General features: G+C 36.3%; 1 protein-coding gene across 1 annotated transcript in view; it reads right to left on the reverse strand.

Annotated features, from left to right (window-relative positions):
* LOC148942255 (diacylglycerol kinase epsilon-like) overlaps positions 1-17,320 on the reverse strand; it is a 243,418-nt gene that overhangs the window by 45,020 nt on the left and 181,078 nt on the right. The window contains exon 6 of the mRNA XM_089103654.1: positions 13,193-13,335. Within this exon, the coding sequence (XP_088959780.1) occupies positions 13,193-13,335 (143 nt within the window). The remainder of the gene's footprint in view (positions 1-13,192; positions 13,336-17,320) is intronic.

Below are 17,320 nucleotides of genomic sequence, written 5' to 3' on the forward strand. Positions count from 1 at the left end.
GTAGAATAGGACTACCAGAAAAAACCTGTTTGGTACGGGGGCGTTGGCAAATCGCTACGAGCTAGTCTACTGGTATTCTCATTGAATTTCCTTTCTTTTAAGATCGTGGCAACGCGTGACGGGTAAGCTGGTATACTAATGGAAGTCCAAATATTAGTATGTGTAAAAAAAGGTATTTTTCAAAATAGTGTGGAGGGACAAAAAATCTAGCGGTCAACTGGTCGAAAAAAATTCCTTCAGTCAAACTTGGAAGTCTATTCTGGCTGCGGGATGTGGCTATAATTGTCATGAATAAAAATCAACTTATCCACTTTGTGTTGACTGAGGCTGCTTTCAATAATAAAATTAAAGATATTATTATTTGAACATAATAATTCCCTTCCCCCCCCCCTCTGGAAACCACGTTGATAGGATACCGTCTTTGCTTTAAATAAAAAAAATAACTTTTTGGCATCCTTGCTTTCAATAAAAAAAAAAATAAAAGTTCTATCAATTAAATATAATAACTCCCTATGCCCCCGCTCTGGATACCATCTTGACAGGAGACCGTCTCTGCTTTAAATAAAAAAAAAACTTTTTGGCATCCTTGCTTTCAATAAAAAATGCAAGATATTATCATTTATATATAATACTTTCCTACCCCCCTCCCCCTTGAATACCATGCACCTTGATAGGGTACCTTCTCTGCTTTAAATTAAAAAAATAATTAACTTTTTGGCATCCCTGCTTTAAAAAATAAATAAATTTGACATACAATTCATTTAAATATAATATCTCCCTATCGCTCCCACCCCCCCTCTGGATACCACCTTGATAGAATACCGTCTCCACTTTAATTATAAAAAATATCAAGGTACCATCACTTAAATATAATAACTCCCTATGCCCCCCCCCCTATGGATACCATCATCTTGATAGGATACCGTCTCTACTTTAAATAAAAAAAAACAATAAACTTATCGGCATCCCTGCTTTCAAAAAAAATCGAGGAATTATAATTTAAATATTATAGCTCCCAACCCCCCCCCCCCCCTCTGGATACCACCTTGATAGGATGCCGTCTCTGCTTTAAATTAAAAAAAATTAACTTTTTTGCATCCTTGCTTTCATTAAAATAAATTTCGAGATATTATCAGTTAAATGTAATACCTCCCCCCCCCCCCCTCTGGATACCACCTTGCTAGGATACCCTCTTAACTTTACATTAAATAAATAATTTATTTAATGATTAACTAGGTCCCTATATGGTTCAAACAAACACGCGAAATAACGTTAAACAGCTTAGTGTTCCTTGAAAAAAAAAATTGAGGGTATGAGTAAAGGGGTACGAAGACAACAACAAAAATGCAAAATTATTCAGATATACCTCAAACTATTGGAAAACTGAGTAATAGATTCGCCGTGGCATTCATTAAGATCCAAAGAATATAATAATTAAAAGGGAGCACACACAAAAGCCAAATTAGGCAAGTAGCCTATGAGAAATCGAAAAATACCCAAGACAATGAACAAGTCCCAAAGGGGGGCCCTGGGTCTATCAAAATATTTCAATGGTTTCCCAGGGAATTTGATAGTATTTTTTTCCATCTCCGCTTTAAATGAAAAAATAAATATCTTTTTGGCATCCCTGCTTTCAATAAAAACTCATTTCATAAAGACGATACTCTTTTTGTCAACATATGAAGAACTGTGTATATTGCAATATTTGCAATACAATTGCATATTGCATCTGTCTGATTTTTATGCAAAGTAACAAGAGACGAAAACTAACGAACCAGTTCTACCGGGCCTCTTGTCGGCGGTGTTCGGTCTATCCGCCGGCGCGGCGCCGGGGTCTAACTCAGTATATTAGTTTGTAACTTTCAAGAAATGATAAGGGAGATGATTAAAAAGGAAATATTTGCATGCTACCAATACTATTTCAACTATCGCCACTTCTACGACCACACTACTGCATTTACAGTATTGACTGGAAATTTGAACTAAATCAAAAGACGCTATTTGCATGGTCATTGTTAAAAGAGCTTAGCTCAAAAATTGACTTCGGTATTAGTTTGGAACATTCAGAGAATGCTTAGATGTGAAGATCGTCTAACCAAAAGGCAATATGTGCAAACTACTGCTAATACTACTATAACTGCCAAATTTACTACTACTACTACTACTACTGCTACTGCTACTGCTACTACTACTACTACTACTACTACTACTACTACTACTATTTCGACTACTAATTCTATTGAAACTACTTGTGAGACTAAGAGCATTGAGATGAGGCTTTCAAGAAGTATATGAACATAAAGGTTATCAAAAGGACGCATCAGCAATGCCATAGCAATGGCCAATTGTATTAGGTTGAAACTTCCAGGAGTTGATGAGAGGGATGTTCTACTGACGAAAAGCCAACATGTTAATACTACAGCTGCTACCAGTACTACCGCCATTACTAATAATACTATTACTATTAATATCTATACTACTTCTGTGATTACTATCACGACTATGCCTAAGGGTATGAACGTGACATTTTAAAAAGATTTTGAGGGAGAAGGTGATCTGAATCACAACACGCCGTCTGTATGAAGGTTGTCAAAAGAGCGTAGCAGCAATATCTAAGGAATAGTTTAGTGCCTGAAGTTGAAACTTACAGAGCTTGTTGTGAGGGATTTTCAACTAACCAATATTTTTGCATCCTACTGGTACTGCAACTACTCATACTACTACTACTGTTGCCATTATTACTACTTCTACTACTGCTACTGGCACTAAAAATAAGGCTACTACTATTAATTCTACTGCTACAACTACCTCCGCTGCTATTAAAACTAAGGGTATTAAGGCAGAAATTTGGGATACATTGAAACTGTATGAAACTAAATCGAAACAAACAATGCCTACACAGGTCGTCAAGAGGACGTATCAGAAACATTTCAGGAACAGTTGATGGCATTAAGTTGAAACTTTCAGCGTGTGTTGAAGTCGATGTTGAAGAAACCAAAGGTGTTGTGCGCATACTGCTATCGCTGCTACTACAGCTGTTGCTATTACACAAGCTCAGCGTATTAAGGTGAAACTTTTAAGGAATATGTAGGCGGATGTTAAACTAAATCAAAATAAATTATGACCACATGGACTGTCAAATGGGTGACAAACCAATATCTCAAGAATGGCTTATATTATTAGTTAGACCTATAAGGTGAAGTTTTAGTATATTTTGAACTAGCCAGAAGGCACTGTGTGTATACTGTTAATACTACCACTACAGTTACTGTAACTAATGACGCTAAAGGTATTAAAGCGAAACGTTTAGGGAACGTTTAAGGGGAGTTCGAATTAAACTAAAAAACTATATGCATGCAGGTGCTCAAAAGGGCATATAAGCGTTATCATAGGCAGCACCAATTTATAATAGCTAGACATATCATTGAAACTTTTAAAGGAGCTAATTCGATTCAAAATTAAAAGTTCTATTGTGTTTTTAAGAGTAAAAAGAGATTGGAGGACAAGCAGCCCTTTTCCCAGGCCCATTCATTTTCAAAACGCATCCAGTCAAAGCTTTGAGACAGCCACTTTGTTCAGCATAGTAGAACAGTCATGCAACTATGTCTTTAAGGCTATTGGGTACGTCAACCCTCCCCCCCTCAACAATTATGCAATTGACCCATTATGCTTTAAAACTAAATGTTGCTTTAAAACTATATAAAAAGGCATTGTGAGTATGGTTGCCAAAAGGACACCTCAGCAGTATATCGAGAACGACTGAGTTTAAAAATGACTATTGATGATGGGTTTTAAATGACTATTGAAGCTTTTTTTAGAGCTGTGTACCTTGGTGTCTGTCTTTTGCCTGGATAATCGTAAGCACATACAATATATGTTTATTTCAATACACAATTTATAAAAAATTCAATTTGCTTCATCTCGAAAACACTTCCATTTTTTTGGAAAATCAGTATCCTAGCATTTTCTGGCTTGAAAAAAACCATCTAGATAGGTCAAGATTTTGAGAAATTTCGTTAAGGGCCTTAATTTTGAAAAAAAAAAACGATTCGCCTGGGTGACACTATATTTATGAGGATGTTTCAAGAGCATATATACGTCATTTTGCCTCAGAAATTGTTGTAGCGTTTTTACTGTCCATGGTGCATACAGAATCACACAAAAACATAGCTAAGTATAAAATACCAAGTGTAGTAAGTCAATTTACAAAAGTCGAATCCAGCAGTTTCATAATACCTGGAGGATAAAATGTAAATTAACACTTGCTAAAAATTAACAAACAGGACCATCAGATGTGACAAGAATAATCCAAGAAGCTACAGAAAAGGAAATTGAAAAAATATCTGAACCAATGATTTGTGGTTAGAATACTTGCGAAAGCTACAATTGTAACGAGTCAAAAACGAAAGTAAAGAACAAAGAAACATGTCGTTACATGACAGGCGACAACAAGGATAAGAAAGAATCAAAAATTAATCAATAACAAAGATGGCGTTTTGAGCAGTTTCATAATACCTAGAGGACCAAAGCGCTAAATAATAATTGCTCAAAATCAACAAACTAGAACACCAAATGGTACTAGATCCAAGAGAATAACCTAAAAAATGTAAATTCACGGATGAAAAAGAACAATCTAGACCAGTGGTTCAAAACCAATTTTAAGTCATGCCCTACTTAGGCATTTCTAAGATTCTGATGGCCCCCCTTGGGATATCTAAATTTTGCTACCCAACATTCTACGCGTATCCACATGAATGACGTTTAAAAGGCCATTAACTTGGCATCTTTTTTCGAGTTGTGGAGGTGAATGGAGTTCGTAAGAGATAATGCAGACTTTGTCTGCTGACCATGTGCCTCTGAATCTGGGTTCCCCCCTAAATAAACAGCCCAATCAGGGTGGATGCAACCTTTTGCGGTGAGTGGAGCCCACCCCAAGAATATCAGTATCAAGGTTAATCTAGCTCTAATAAGATTCCAGGCCTAGGGTTGTTTGGGCTAGCCGCCCTCCACCTGAAAATAAGCGCTACTAATAGCCTCGGACCCAGACTTTCTTTTAATATCCCGACCGTCGTACGTTATGGCACATTCTGCTGAAGATGTTGGAAAAACTGACAGATTAAATCTCCCGGACCAAAGGGGGCTTCAAATAGCCACCTGGCATGTTTTGACTCTGAATGCACAAAGAACCTACTTTTGAAAGAACTTTACAATAATAAGGTGGCGATCAGCAGTCCTACAGAAACTCGTTTTACTGGAAACCTTACCTTAGACCTTAGATCCGCTTGTACTTCCAGAGGCACCCAGGGTATCCATGAGACTTCGCCAAGTGAGGACTTGCAAATTACATAAGGTCTGTGCAAGCTCGGTTCAGTTGGAACCCATATTGTTCGTCCCTGAGGTGCTTTTTGAGCTCATTTTGGATCCTCTTCAGAATGACATGACACAGTAGTTTACCTTTATCATCTCTGCTGATACACTGTCTTTAGTACTTGTGTAGAATCGGGTAAGCACACGAAAATTGTATAGCGAAGATACCTGGTATTTCATATGAGACAATGTATAAACAAAGGGTTTCTCACTCCGGGAACTATATTTAAACTTTAGTTTTTTGGGGTTTAGGAGGAATAAAAGGTACATAGGTTGGGTTAGGTTACGTATCTAATATATGCTATGCTTTACCCCCACCCTCGCCCCTAATTTGCAAATATGTAGCCCAAATTTGTTTCTGAACTATTATATTTTAATACTATTTTGTTTTATTTCATTAGCATTAACGTAACTTCACTTCTCGCATGCTTACCGGATTCTACACAAGTACCCGGTCTTCAATCTCTTGGCAGCTGCTTGAATCTCAACAGCATTTAGCGGCTCAACACTAATGTTTAGGGAGAAGGATGGCGTTGCAGGAATGTCAGGTGGCTCATCGGGTGGTGGCCTATTGAGGAATCTTTCGAAGTGGGATGCCCATAACTCATTCACTGCTACTGGTTCAGTAAGGAGACGCCAGATGGGTGTCGAACTGGGCCGTTGACGATACGCTTCTTTCCAACAAAGTCACTTGTGGTCTGATATAGCCTCCAAAATCACCTCTCATGGCTGCTTCCTCAGCAAGTTTGGCTTTATTCTCAATTAGGGTTCGGTAGTCATTCCTTCCGCTCTTCTTTACGGCTTTGTCTGCTTCATGGTAGCGTCCGTTTTTCAAGATTTAACGACCTAGTATTTTGGCTTTGAAGAAGGGTTTGTCTTATGAGCTACCTCTCCCTTATGAGATTCCCAGTTCAGTCAGAGAGCCAGTGGTCTTTAGGGTGTTTCTTGAACCCCAGTATTTCTGTCACCGCCGCATGTAAGGAGTTTTTCGTGGCCTCCCACAGTTCTTCTTGGTCTGGATTTTCTAGCACAGAAAGTGATTCGAATCTATTAAAAAGTTCGATTACGAAGTTTCTTTTTGCTGTGCTCTGAAGTAGTTTATCTGAGTCAAAAGGTAGGTTCGGATAGGGTGGGCTACTTGTTTAGCATTTTTCTTCAGTTTGACTTTAAATTTGGCAATCATCATGTTATGATTCGACCCTACATCAGCTCCTCTATGTTAACGTGCGTCCACGAGGCTAGTGCGCCATTTGCGACTCACGAGGCGGCGGTCGATCTGATTTCTGGTGAAGGCATCTGGAGATGTCCAGGAATATTTGTGGATATCACGGTGTTGGAACAAACTCCCAAAAATAACTAGGTCATTCTAGAGAACAAAATCGATTAGAAGCTCATCAATTTCGTTCCGATTACCGACACCATGGCAACCCACAGACTGAGGGCAATATTCGCGGTCGTCACCAATTTTTGCATTGAAATAACTGAAAAAACAAGCTATGTCATGTGTAGGTATATCACTGGCAACTGACAGCAGGGTTCTGTAAAATTCTTCCTTTACATCATCGCTTGCTTCGTTTGTGGGTGCGTAGCGACACCAAAGACAGTTTTGCATGGTGGCTGGCAAACCTAGTGGTAAGAATTCTGGATGAAAGTAGCTGCCACTTTAAAAGTGATATACTGGTTTTTCTCGTCATCATAAGGGCAACTCCGTGCACTCTCCTTGACTCTGGTCCACTGAATATGATACTGTGTCCACTTGGCAACTTTTCAAGGCCTGAACTAGGCCATCGTACCTCGGACAGTGCGAGGCTGTCTAGATAATACTGACTCATTTCTATCAAAACTTGTTCTGTCTTGGACAACTGGGACATTTACTGGAAACGGAGAAGAGCAAAAAGGCAACAACATCTCGTTACTCTGGTCCAGAGGGAGCATGAGAAGAAATGGCACAGGCCTCGCAAGAAAGGCATTACTCTTGCAGGAAGCTGTATCAGACAGACTAATAAAGACCCGCTTTGGACAAAAATATGATAAGATAACCATCATTCAATGCTGTATCCCAATTAATGATTCCGATGACAAAACCAAGGAATACTTCTACTTTGCTCTGACCAGATGTCTCCCACGATATAACAGTTCTTCTCGGTGACTTCAACGCCACAGCGCGCGATAATGTAGATGTTTGGCTAGGTAAAATTGATCCTGTATCCCCCGACACACTTAATGATAATGGCCTTTGCCTATTTGAACTATGCCGATCCCATGATGACGTCATTGATCAATCTTTAACATGAAATATGCAGTTTTCGTAAAAGATTGATTCTATTTTAAAAATAAATTGTTTTAATTACAGAAGCCTTTTAACCCCATTGATTTCCTTTAAAATGAGCCATTGAACAACTCTCTACGATTTTCCAATGTCAGGCTATCTGTGGGAAAAGAAAGAAAAAAGAAAGAAAAGATAGCGTTTAGGCAGAATGCTGTAATAGCTGCCACTTTTCTTGAATTTCAAGCCAATATATTCCCCTTGCTGTTCAAGCCAAGGGACAGAAAGTTTCATATATAGGGGTTTTGGATAGGGCGGCTCTAATGGTGTCCTTTTTGTTTTGATCTGACTCTTTTTTTAGCAGTTATTGATTTTTATATTTCTTAATATTGGACGTGATCGTCTCTTACTAGGTTGCTAGCTACCGCTGCAACCCGGAACCGCAACTGCAAATTTTCGTTTTTCGGGCCTTTCAACAGACACTATGTTGTATAAATAACTGTTGCGTTGGAAACTCAACAATCTTATTTATGCTATACTTGACATCATATAAGAAAATATTTATATGATGTCATATACGATGTCATGAGAAATACTTACACGATGTAAAAACATAGTATATGACGTCATTAAAAAAACAAATTTAAGCTTTTAATGATTTTTCTCAGACTTCTGACGTATCTAGATCGTTTTTTTTTTTATGCGACAATGTCCCAAGATACCAATTTTCCCGAAAAAGTATGGAGTCGTTTTCGAGAAACAGGATAAATATATACATACACAATTATTACTCACATATAAAGATAGTTTGTATATATATATATATATATATATATATATATATATATATATATATATATATATATATTATATATATATATATATATATATATATATATATATATATATATATATATATATATATATATTATATATATATATATATATATATATATATATATATATATATATATATATATATATATATATATATATATATATATATATATATATATATATATATATATATATATATATATATATATATATATATATATATATATATATATATATATATATATATATATATATATATATATATATATATATATATATATATATATATATATATATATATACTAAGTTTGTCCTGGAGGATGCAACAAACGAGAAGATTGGAAATGGAAGGGATCCAAGAAGCGAAACACTTTAGTACTAACAAGTCAGTGAAGCAAACATTCCACGACGAAGATGCTCTTGAAAAAGCACTGAAATGCGGTATTTATGTTGATTATTGGCATATCAAGGTGGACAAATACGTTGCCGTGCCTCTGAGCCGTTTTAAATGCCAAAGTTCGGCCATTTGCTACGATACTGTTCTAATATTACGAAGTGTTTTCGGTGCTCTGGTGATCACACAAATTCAAAAGACAACCCATTTACCGTAATATTAAGTGTGCTAACTGCGGTGGAAAACATCATGCTATAGTCCGCAATGCCCATTATATAAGAGACAATTCAAGGCTAATTCAAACAAACGTAAACAACGAATGCAAGTATTTCCCTTTACAGCAGAAATACATACGGGCACACTCCTCATAAACTGTCTCTATTAAGTGATCTAGCAGCCGAAATAACATCATTTCAGAACATTTGATAATATCCGATCACTAAGCAGTCCTTGCAGTCCTGCAAGAAATGCATTAATTAAAATCCGAAATCAAATTACTTAGTTCTCCAACTTATTTAATTGCTGGTTCGTTTTGTTTTTTCGAGTGAATGAGTTGGTGTCCTTCTCTTTGTTCAGTTATTCGCTAGTATACGTTGATGGCAGTTGTTGTTTTTTTGGATTTCGCGGAAATAATGGATATTGGTAAATAGTTAGCGTCTATTGTTGTAAGATCGTTGTAATTAGGTACTTTAATTTTTTTTAGCTTTCAGTTATGTATCATTTTGTTTAGCGATGAAGAAGAGATGCGTGTTTCATCTCGAAACATTAACTTTGTTTTTTCAGTATCTTCATTTGGCCTATAAAAACCCCATTTTTGCTCGTTTTACTTTCTTTATGTAAGCAGTCCTTGATCAAGTTCCAAGAAAGGACTATTTTTTCAGCCCTCTATCCACCATAGCTCAGTCGGATGTTGGAAGGCCAAGCGGGGGAGGAGGGGGGATTTGATCATTGCAGAGACTGCTTTGAATTGCACATATAACTGAATCATGCAATTCTTTCGCAGCGATCACAGTCCCTGGCTCTAGCGGTTTTATCGTCGTATCAGTCCTTTCCACATAAATTATCGCGATGTTCTTTCAGAAAGGTGATATACGAAGGCTTGTTTGAGACTCGGGAGCTAGTTGAACAACACAAGTCAGGAAAGATTATTATCTGTGGGGACTTTAATTGCCAGCTCTTATACGATGACCGTTTCTTCACTTTTCTTAGGGGGTGTCTGCAAGACACTATGACTCCAGTCGTAAAATTCCAGTCTTTTAATTTTGTTCATAGCACACCCCTGGCCACATCAAACATCGATCACTTTTTTTTTGAATTTCCAACTACCGACGGGGATGAAAGCAGATGAGCACTCTGAGCACAACTGAAGCGATCATCTTAGAACTAGTTTATTAGTACAATTATCAATCCGAAAGTGATGCCCCGTTAGATCACGGCACATAGTGATTGGCACAGAGTAGAATAATCTTTGAACAAAAATATTCTTGACTCGACTCTTGCTAAAAATTAAAGTACCGTTCCACCTGCTTGCTCATGGTCAAAGAGAAGACAGAATAGCTCTGAATATATTTTCCTCCGAAATCGTACTCTCGATGAGGTTGGCAGAATCAGCCTCTGTGCCAGTGGCAAAAGTGTACCCCAACACTCGTAAAAAAGGATGGGATAGCCCACTTGTCAAGTTCACTAAGAAGAGATCCAAATTCTGGTACCAATTGTGGAAGGATTGCGGCAAGACTCGCTCTGGAGTGGTTTGTCAGTGCTTTCGGTATGCCAAAAAAATAATTCGACCGTACTGTCGAGAATATACAAGAACAAGTAGAGACATTGTCAAATGATTGTAAAAATGCCCCAAACATCCTGTGGAAGCGATTCCTATCAAACAGAGCTGACGCTGATGTGCAAAGTCCTAATTCTGATGAAAGTTGGGTAAACCATTAAAAGCATGTGTTCGCGCCACCACCCAATGAGCTGGACTCCACTTTCAGATCTAAGCTAGAAAGGCAGACAGGTAGCTCAAAACTCGGCCACACAGCTGTCATTATTTCGAAGTCGCATGTTGAAATATTTGTAAAAATACTGAAAAAGAACAACTCTCCAGGGCTCAATGGGATTACTTCGAGACACTTACAACATCGTACATAACTTCTCTATAAGTATTTAGCCCTACTGTTTCAAATGTGCCTCGAGCACGGACTCACATCTGCTAACTTTCACGGTGGCCACACAACCAATATTCTGAAAAAGAATAAAGATCCACTGCTTTGAAAAATCTATAGGTCGATCACGGTTTCGTCGGTTATCAGCTAGGTATTTAAGAAAGTACTGTAGCCTCATTATTTTACATGCTCCAATGGAACACAAACAGTTTATATTCAGGAATGAACTGGACTGTGGACACGCCAATTGACTAGTAAAGAGACTAATAACAAATACATCTCTGGCCAAAAAGCCACCGTTTGTCATCAGCGTCTACATCGTTGATGCCTTCGACTCAATCGTTTACTCGCAACCAATGTTCTGCCTCTTAGATTCAGGTGTAGATCCCAACATTGTCCAAGCTCTCCACGAATAGTACTCCCACACGCAAACCCGTCTTGTTTTGGGATGGAAAAAATCACTAGGCAAAAGCTTTCTGAGCCCATTGTGCTTTCTAAGGGATTTCGACAAGGGTCTGCTCTATGTCCCGTCATGTTGAATTCTGCAATTTATTCTGTAACTAGACTCATTCGAAAAACAGTTTTTATTGAGGGTTTGAATCTCAGTTTTATTTCATATGCAGACGATTTGTTACTCCTAAGCAGTACGCTAAGGGGTTTACAAGAGAATTTTCACTCCTATTGACCCTATACAGAAGGATAGGACTACGGGTCAACATTGTTAACACGGAATTTATTCTTTTTAACAGCGTTAATCCAGCAGATGCTAATCTCGTCCTCGATAGTACTAGAATCCATCAGCCCCAGTCTCTGAAATACTTTGGTATCACTTACGGCCAGATGCTTAGATTCACAAGAGGCTCCTTGACCGAATCAATCTATAGATTTAAACCATCAGCTTATACGAAAACTGTCAAATGTAAGAGGTCATTTAATCGATTTATTATTTCAAAACTCTTCAATGCCGTTGTCGCTTCCATATTCTGGTATATGTCTCACCGAGCGTTGAAAAAAACAGAGCACTTATTAACGATACGGACAATTTTTGCTGGGACTTCCCCTCAGGTGCTCTAACATGCAGATCTCATAGATACATGGAATATTCAATCCATCAGCTAAAGTGATCGACATAGAACGTTGAGCTTTCGTGCAACCTCTCAGCAAGCTATACGATTCACCACTGGCTCAACTATTTACGTGATCGTGTTTACGCGATTATGTGAGTTAAGTTTTAGCGCTAAATATTTTTTTTTTTTTTTTTTCATTTGGTACATCGCTTTTTTTTTCTCGTTTTTGTAATAAGTGGGCACAAATATATATATATATATATATATATATATATATATATATATATATATATATATATATATATATATATATATATATATATATATATATATATATATATCATCACACACTATATATATATATACATATACATATATATATATATATATATATATACACACACACACACACACATATATATATATATATATATATATATATATATATATATATATATATATATATATATATATATATATATATATATATATATATATATATATATATATATATATATATATATATATATATATATATATATATATATATATATATATATATATATATTACTTTTTATTCATATTAGTTGATGAAGTGTCCCGTGCCTGTTTTAGGGTTATTAAGTTCTTCTACTTCGCGTGATACTATTGAAAGTAGAACCTTTTGCAAATCTGAGAGTGGACTTTGTCACAAACATGAAGGCTTTAGGAGAATACACAGGGCCCAGCTAAATCTATTTTGGACCGCAATTATTACAGCTTATGCTTTTTCATTCCATGGACCAATATGAAATGAATTAATTTTGAATTCACTATGAACTATCACCCCTCATTTAAAGTGATGACTATTAAGTAAGGTGGGACGTTAATGCTACCGGATCATTGTTCAGAAAAAAAAAATAGTTGAGTTTCCCCAGTTTTGTTAATTATTGTTTGTCAATAGTTTTCTTAGTAAATCTTAGATTTCTTAGCAGCTTGCCTTAATCTATCTTATCAGCTTTCTATTCTGTCCATCAGCTATTATCAGCTACTTATTATCGGCTTTTCTTATCAATATCTTTTCTATTATCAGCTATCTTATCAACAATTTTCTCAGCTAACTTACCTATCAATTAGATCTTCTTGAGCATTGGCAACTCTGAGCATTACTCCTTTAAGGTCTTCTTCTTCAGGCACACTTCCCCAGTTTAAGACCCGGCTTAGATCATTACCTGTGCCAAGGGGAAGAACAGCAACAGCTGGGGGACTCTGAAATCGGATTGACCATAAATTTCAGTTTAAACCACAATACGTTCAAGGATATATCATCCCAATCGTACGATTAGCAGACGAATTATCAGTCTGAATTTTTTTGCGAGATTTGGCAGGAATTCTGGCCGTATTTCATAAATACGACCTACAAATGACATTAGTTTAGGCCGCATTTCATACTTACATACGTGTCCGTAGATAGGGGAGAAGGAGCCCTCCCAGTTTTGGTACAACTATGTGATGGAAGTTCTGTCTTATCGCTGCATACTAAAATTGGAGAAATATTTGGCAGACTTTTTTCTCACGCGGAAATTTATGAAAGGAAAAAATAATGTGTGTTTTTTTATATATTTATCCAAAGTTTAATTACTTACAAGTCAAAACCGCCCGGCGTTGCTGGGGAATCCTTATGACAGTTTATTCTATGCTTTTAGTATCACACCTCTAGCTTTTACTGCTCCCCGATATTACTCTACCACCGAATACCTCAGCCCCCACCAACCTCACCCCACTCCTCGTCCCCTTTTGACCTTCTCCGAACACTTACAACTATTTTCTGCCATAAAACTAATTTACGAAATCATAAAACTGCTCCACTTGGAATCGAACTGAGGACCTGCTCCTTGTAAAATAGACATGGTAGCGACAACAATTCGCTTCTGTACCATTTAAACGTATTGTACTATTTAAATACAGCTTATATAAATTAGAATTCATGTGCGAGAGTGCTCTAATGTGTCTCCTCTTTAGCAACCCCTTTCCTGCTTGAGAATCTTTTCCTGCATGTATTTTACAATCTTGAGTTTTTGAGAATGATACAATCAGGTCAAAAAACGTATATAATTTAAATATATATATATCTGAGGTCCCCCTTCATCAAGTCCAAAAAGACTCCTCTCCCCCTCCTCTTGATCTTCTCCTACATTCTTCTAGGATTACATGTTAAAAGTTTCATTCGTATTAGTCGATCCATTTAGAAGTGCATAGCAAACTAACGTACAATCAGACATGCAATCGATACCTTTTATCGTATGGACTAAGAATTATTGTATAGAAAAAAAAAACGGTGACGTGCCCTGTCCTCCAGGTATCAATGTTTAGAAAGGCTTATATATATATTTCAAAACATTGAGATAAAACACATATAATACAAATACGAATCTCTGTCCCCCCCCCCCCTTCACCTCATTTAAAATACTAACCCCCAGCCTCTTGATCTTCCTTACCAGAGACGGTCACACGACCAAGCTTCAGCTCAATCGGCCCTTTCATTTATGATTGTGTGGCAAAAAAAAACACACAAGCAGACAAACAAACAAGGCACTTTATAAATATGAATATACAAATATGACAATAATATGACAAATGTTATAAATGAAATAATATGACATTATATGACTTTACAAATATGAAATTTTTACGCAGTTAACAAAAACCATTGGCAGGTCCTATTCTCCGGGCATCCAGGTTTTTTTTTAGCACTGTTTGTAATTTTCTTGTAATATATTCTCCAAAAGCTTACATGAACTATAAGTAATCTTCGACACTCCTTAAATTTGAACCTTGTTGCAAAATGAAACTATCTCACAATTTTAGAGCCATATTTAAGATTTAAGAGCCAGATCCTCGTTGTCAGGGATTACAGCCTTTATAAAGACCTCTCTTCTTTCACTCATCAATATAAAAGATTGATATAAAAACTTGATATCAGAAAAAATTTTCAGGTAAAATCATCGTTTATAAAGTTGTCCTCTATTTAAACAATGCAGTCAATGTTCAACGAAAATTTTAAGTACAAAATTTCTTTAAGTAAGGTCAACTATCCGTCAGGGCCAGATAAAGGGCGACTGGGCCCAATCGAAACCCACATTTGGAAGGGCCCCGCGTTAACATCAAGATGAACAAAAAAAAAATTTGAAATTAAAAGCAAATTATATTTGACAATAAGGGATTTGAGATTTATTAATGCGTTTATTACTATACAATATATACTTCATAATATAGAATACTGATACCCGTAAAAGTTCATTCAAATTTATTAAGTTTAATCAAGATAGTCGAGAGATTTTGCACTACGTACTTGAACTACTTTACGTACGTAAACTACTTTGCAGCTAAATTTTAATTAAATATTTAATATATAGTGAAGGCTCCGCAAAAAAAGATCTAATCAGGCCCCGCACCTATTCAATCTGTTCCTGCTATCCGTGAAGTTTCCTTTGCAAAAAATATAAATGAAATGTCTTTTACTGAATAAAAAATGAAACAAATCCCGTTTTGAAAAATAAAAGAATATAAAACAATATAGCCTAAACATATATAAAAGGATATATGCATACAGAATATAAAATCGGATCAGCACCTGATTTGGGCTTCCGAGCTGAATATCGATTAGCACGGTCTATGTCGCAAGAGAATGCTGTCATGATGGGTTACTCTTTTGGCCAATCCAAAGAGAATAGGAAATTTAAAGCTATACCTTTGGCGACTTAACATGAAATTAAAGGAATTTAAAACTACTAGAGCTACACAGAGTATAGAGTATGGTGTATAGTATGGTGTATGGTGTATGTATAGTATGTATGGTGTATAGTATGGTGTAAATGATTAATCTACCATGGAATAAGATTAAAACTGAATTTTCTCTGTAAGTAACAACTAATCAGTATTTTTATTTTCAAGAATAGCTTCGTTTTTCAAAATCCAGTTTTCATAAAGCAGGTCTAGGTTAGCTTAGAAAATATTGACATGTTGAGTAGGCTAATTCCCTTTAATCTGGTAGGCCAAATAGGGACAGAATTGATTTTTTTTTACCCTCCCCGCATTTTAAAGTACCTGAAAAGAGATATATACAGCAGTTTGGACCAAGTCACCAAACAATAGATGGCGTCGATGATTTTTCTTTTTAACACTAGAGCAAGTTCACATAAATGCAAGTTTCTTATGCTCTTTTAGTCACCCCTTGATCTTAAAGTATAGACAAGTGATCTATTGGGAAGAGAAAGAGCATCTGGAGTCGATTGCTTGTTCTGTATGAAGAAATTAAGGGAGCCAAAATAAGAACATCAGTTTTCAAACTTGTAGTGACCAATAGCAACGTGCTTTAGATTGTTTAATCGAAGGCCTACGCCTGCATTGAATTTTCCAGAAGGAGGCCATAGTCTGTCCCCGAGCACTTGCTCAATGTCTACTCCAAAATTTCATACAACTCATCTTTCTAGGTGTCCACCCGTCACGAATCGATACGAGCTCTATGGGGCCTCCCTTCAGTATCAGTGTTGCTATCCTATTCTCAATGGGGCAATTTATCTAAAAATAATGTATAAAAAGATACTAGAAGATCAGAATTTAGGACCGGAAGACCATTACTGAAGCGTTCTAGAGTTCTGGAATAACATAATTTCAAAAGATAGAGTAAAATGGCAACGCTGGACATAAGGAAGTAAAAATATTAAAGCTGTTTTTTAACTGATTTTACCCTGAAAAAACACTAAAAAGGATAAAATAGCTTATTTTTCCTGCTACCTGGAAAAACTGAAATCATCAAGAATATAACATTATACGAAATGCCATAATTGCCCAATACTTTCAGTTTCGTGTGAAATATTCTATTTCGCGGTAGTAAATTTTTTTAGTGCATTTGGAGACATAAGCCATGAGATTTTTCTTTTATTTTATTCAACTGTAAAATCTTATAGTTGACCTTAAACCAGTTGCTCGAAAGTCTAGCTATAATTCATTAAAATATCGTCATGCAAATAAGGCACGTGCGCTGATTTTTTTTTTTCCGGATGGATGAAAACAATAAAAAAAATATTTATAGACTCAATAAGAAGTGCTAAGAAATTTGTGGAAAAAAATGTTTCATGTGATCGGGTCCCGAGGTATCATGCCGTCGCGGGCTGGCCCGCGAGGTATAACCAGAGTAATCAGTATAGAATTACTACAAAATAAAACCGAGCCTATATATTGTGAATTGATC

The sequence above is a fragment of the Artemia sp. Qi Xiang Cuo genome, chromosome 17 (assembly GCF_049724085.1).
Source record: "Artemia sp. Qi Xiang Cuo chromosome 17, ASM4972408v1, whole genome shotgun sequence".
Taxonomy (NCBI): Eukaryota; Metazoa; Arthropoda; class Branchiopoda; order Anostraca; family Artemiidae; genus Artemia; species Artemia sp. Qi Xiang Cuo.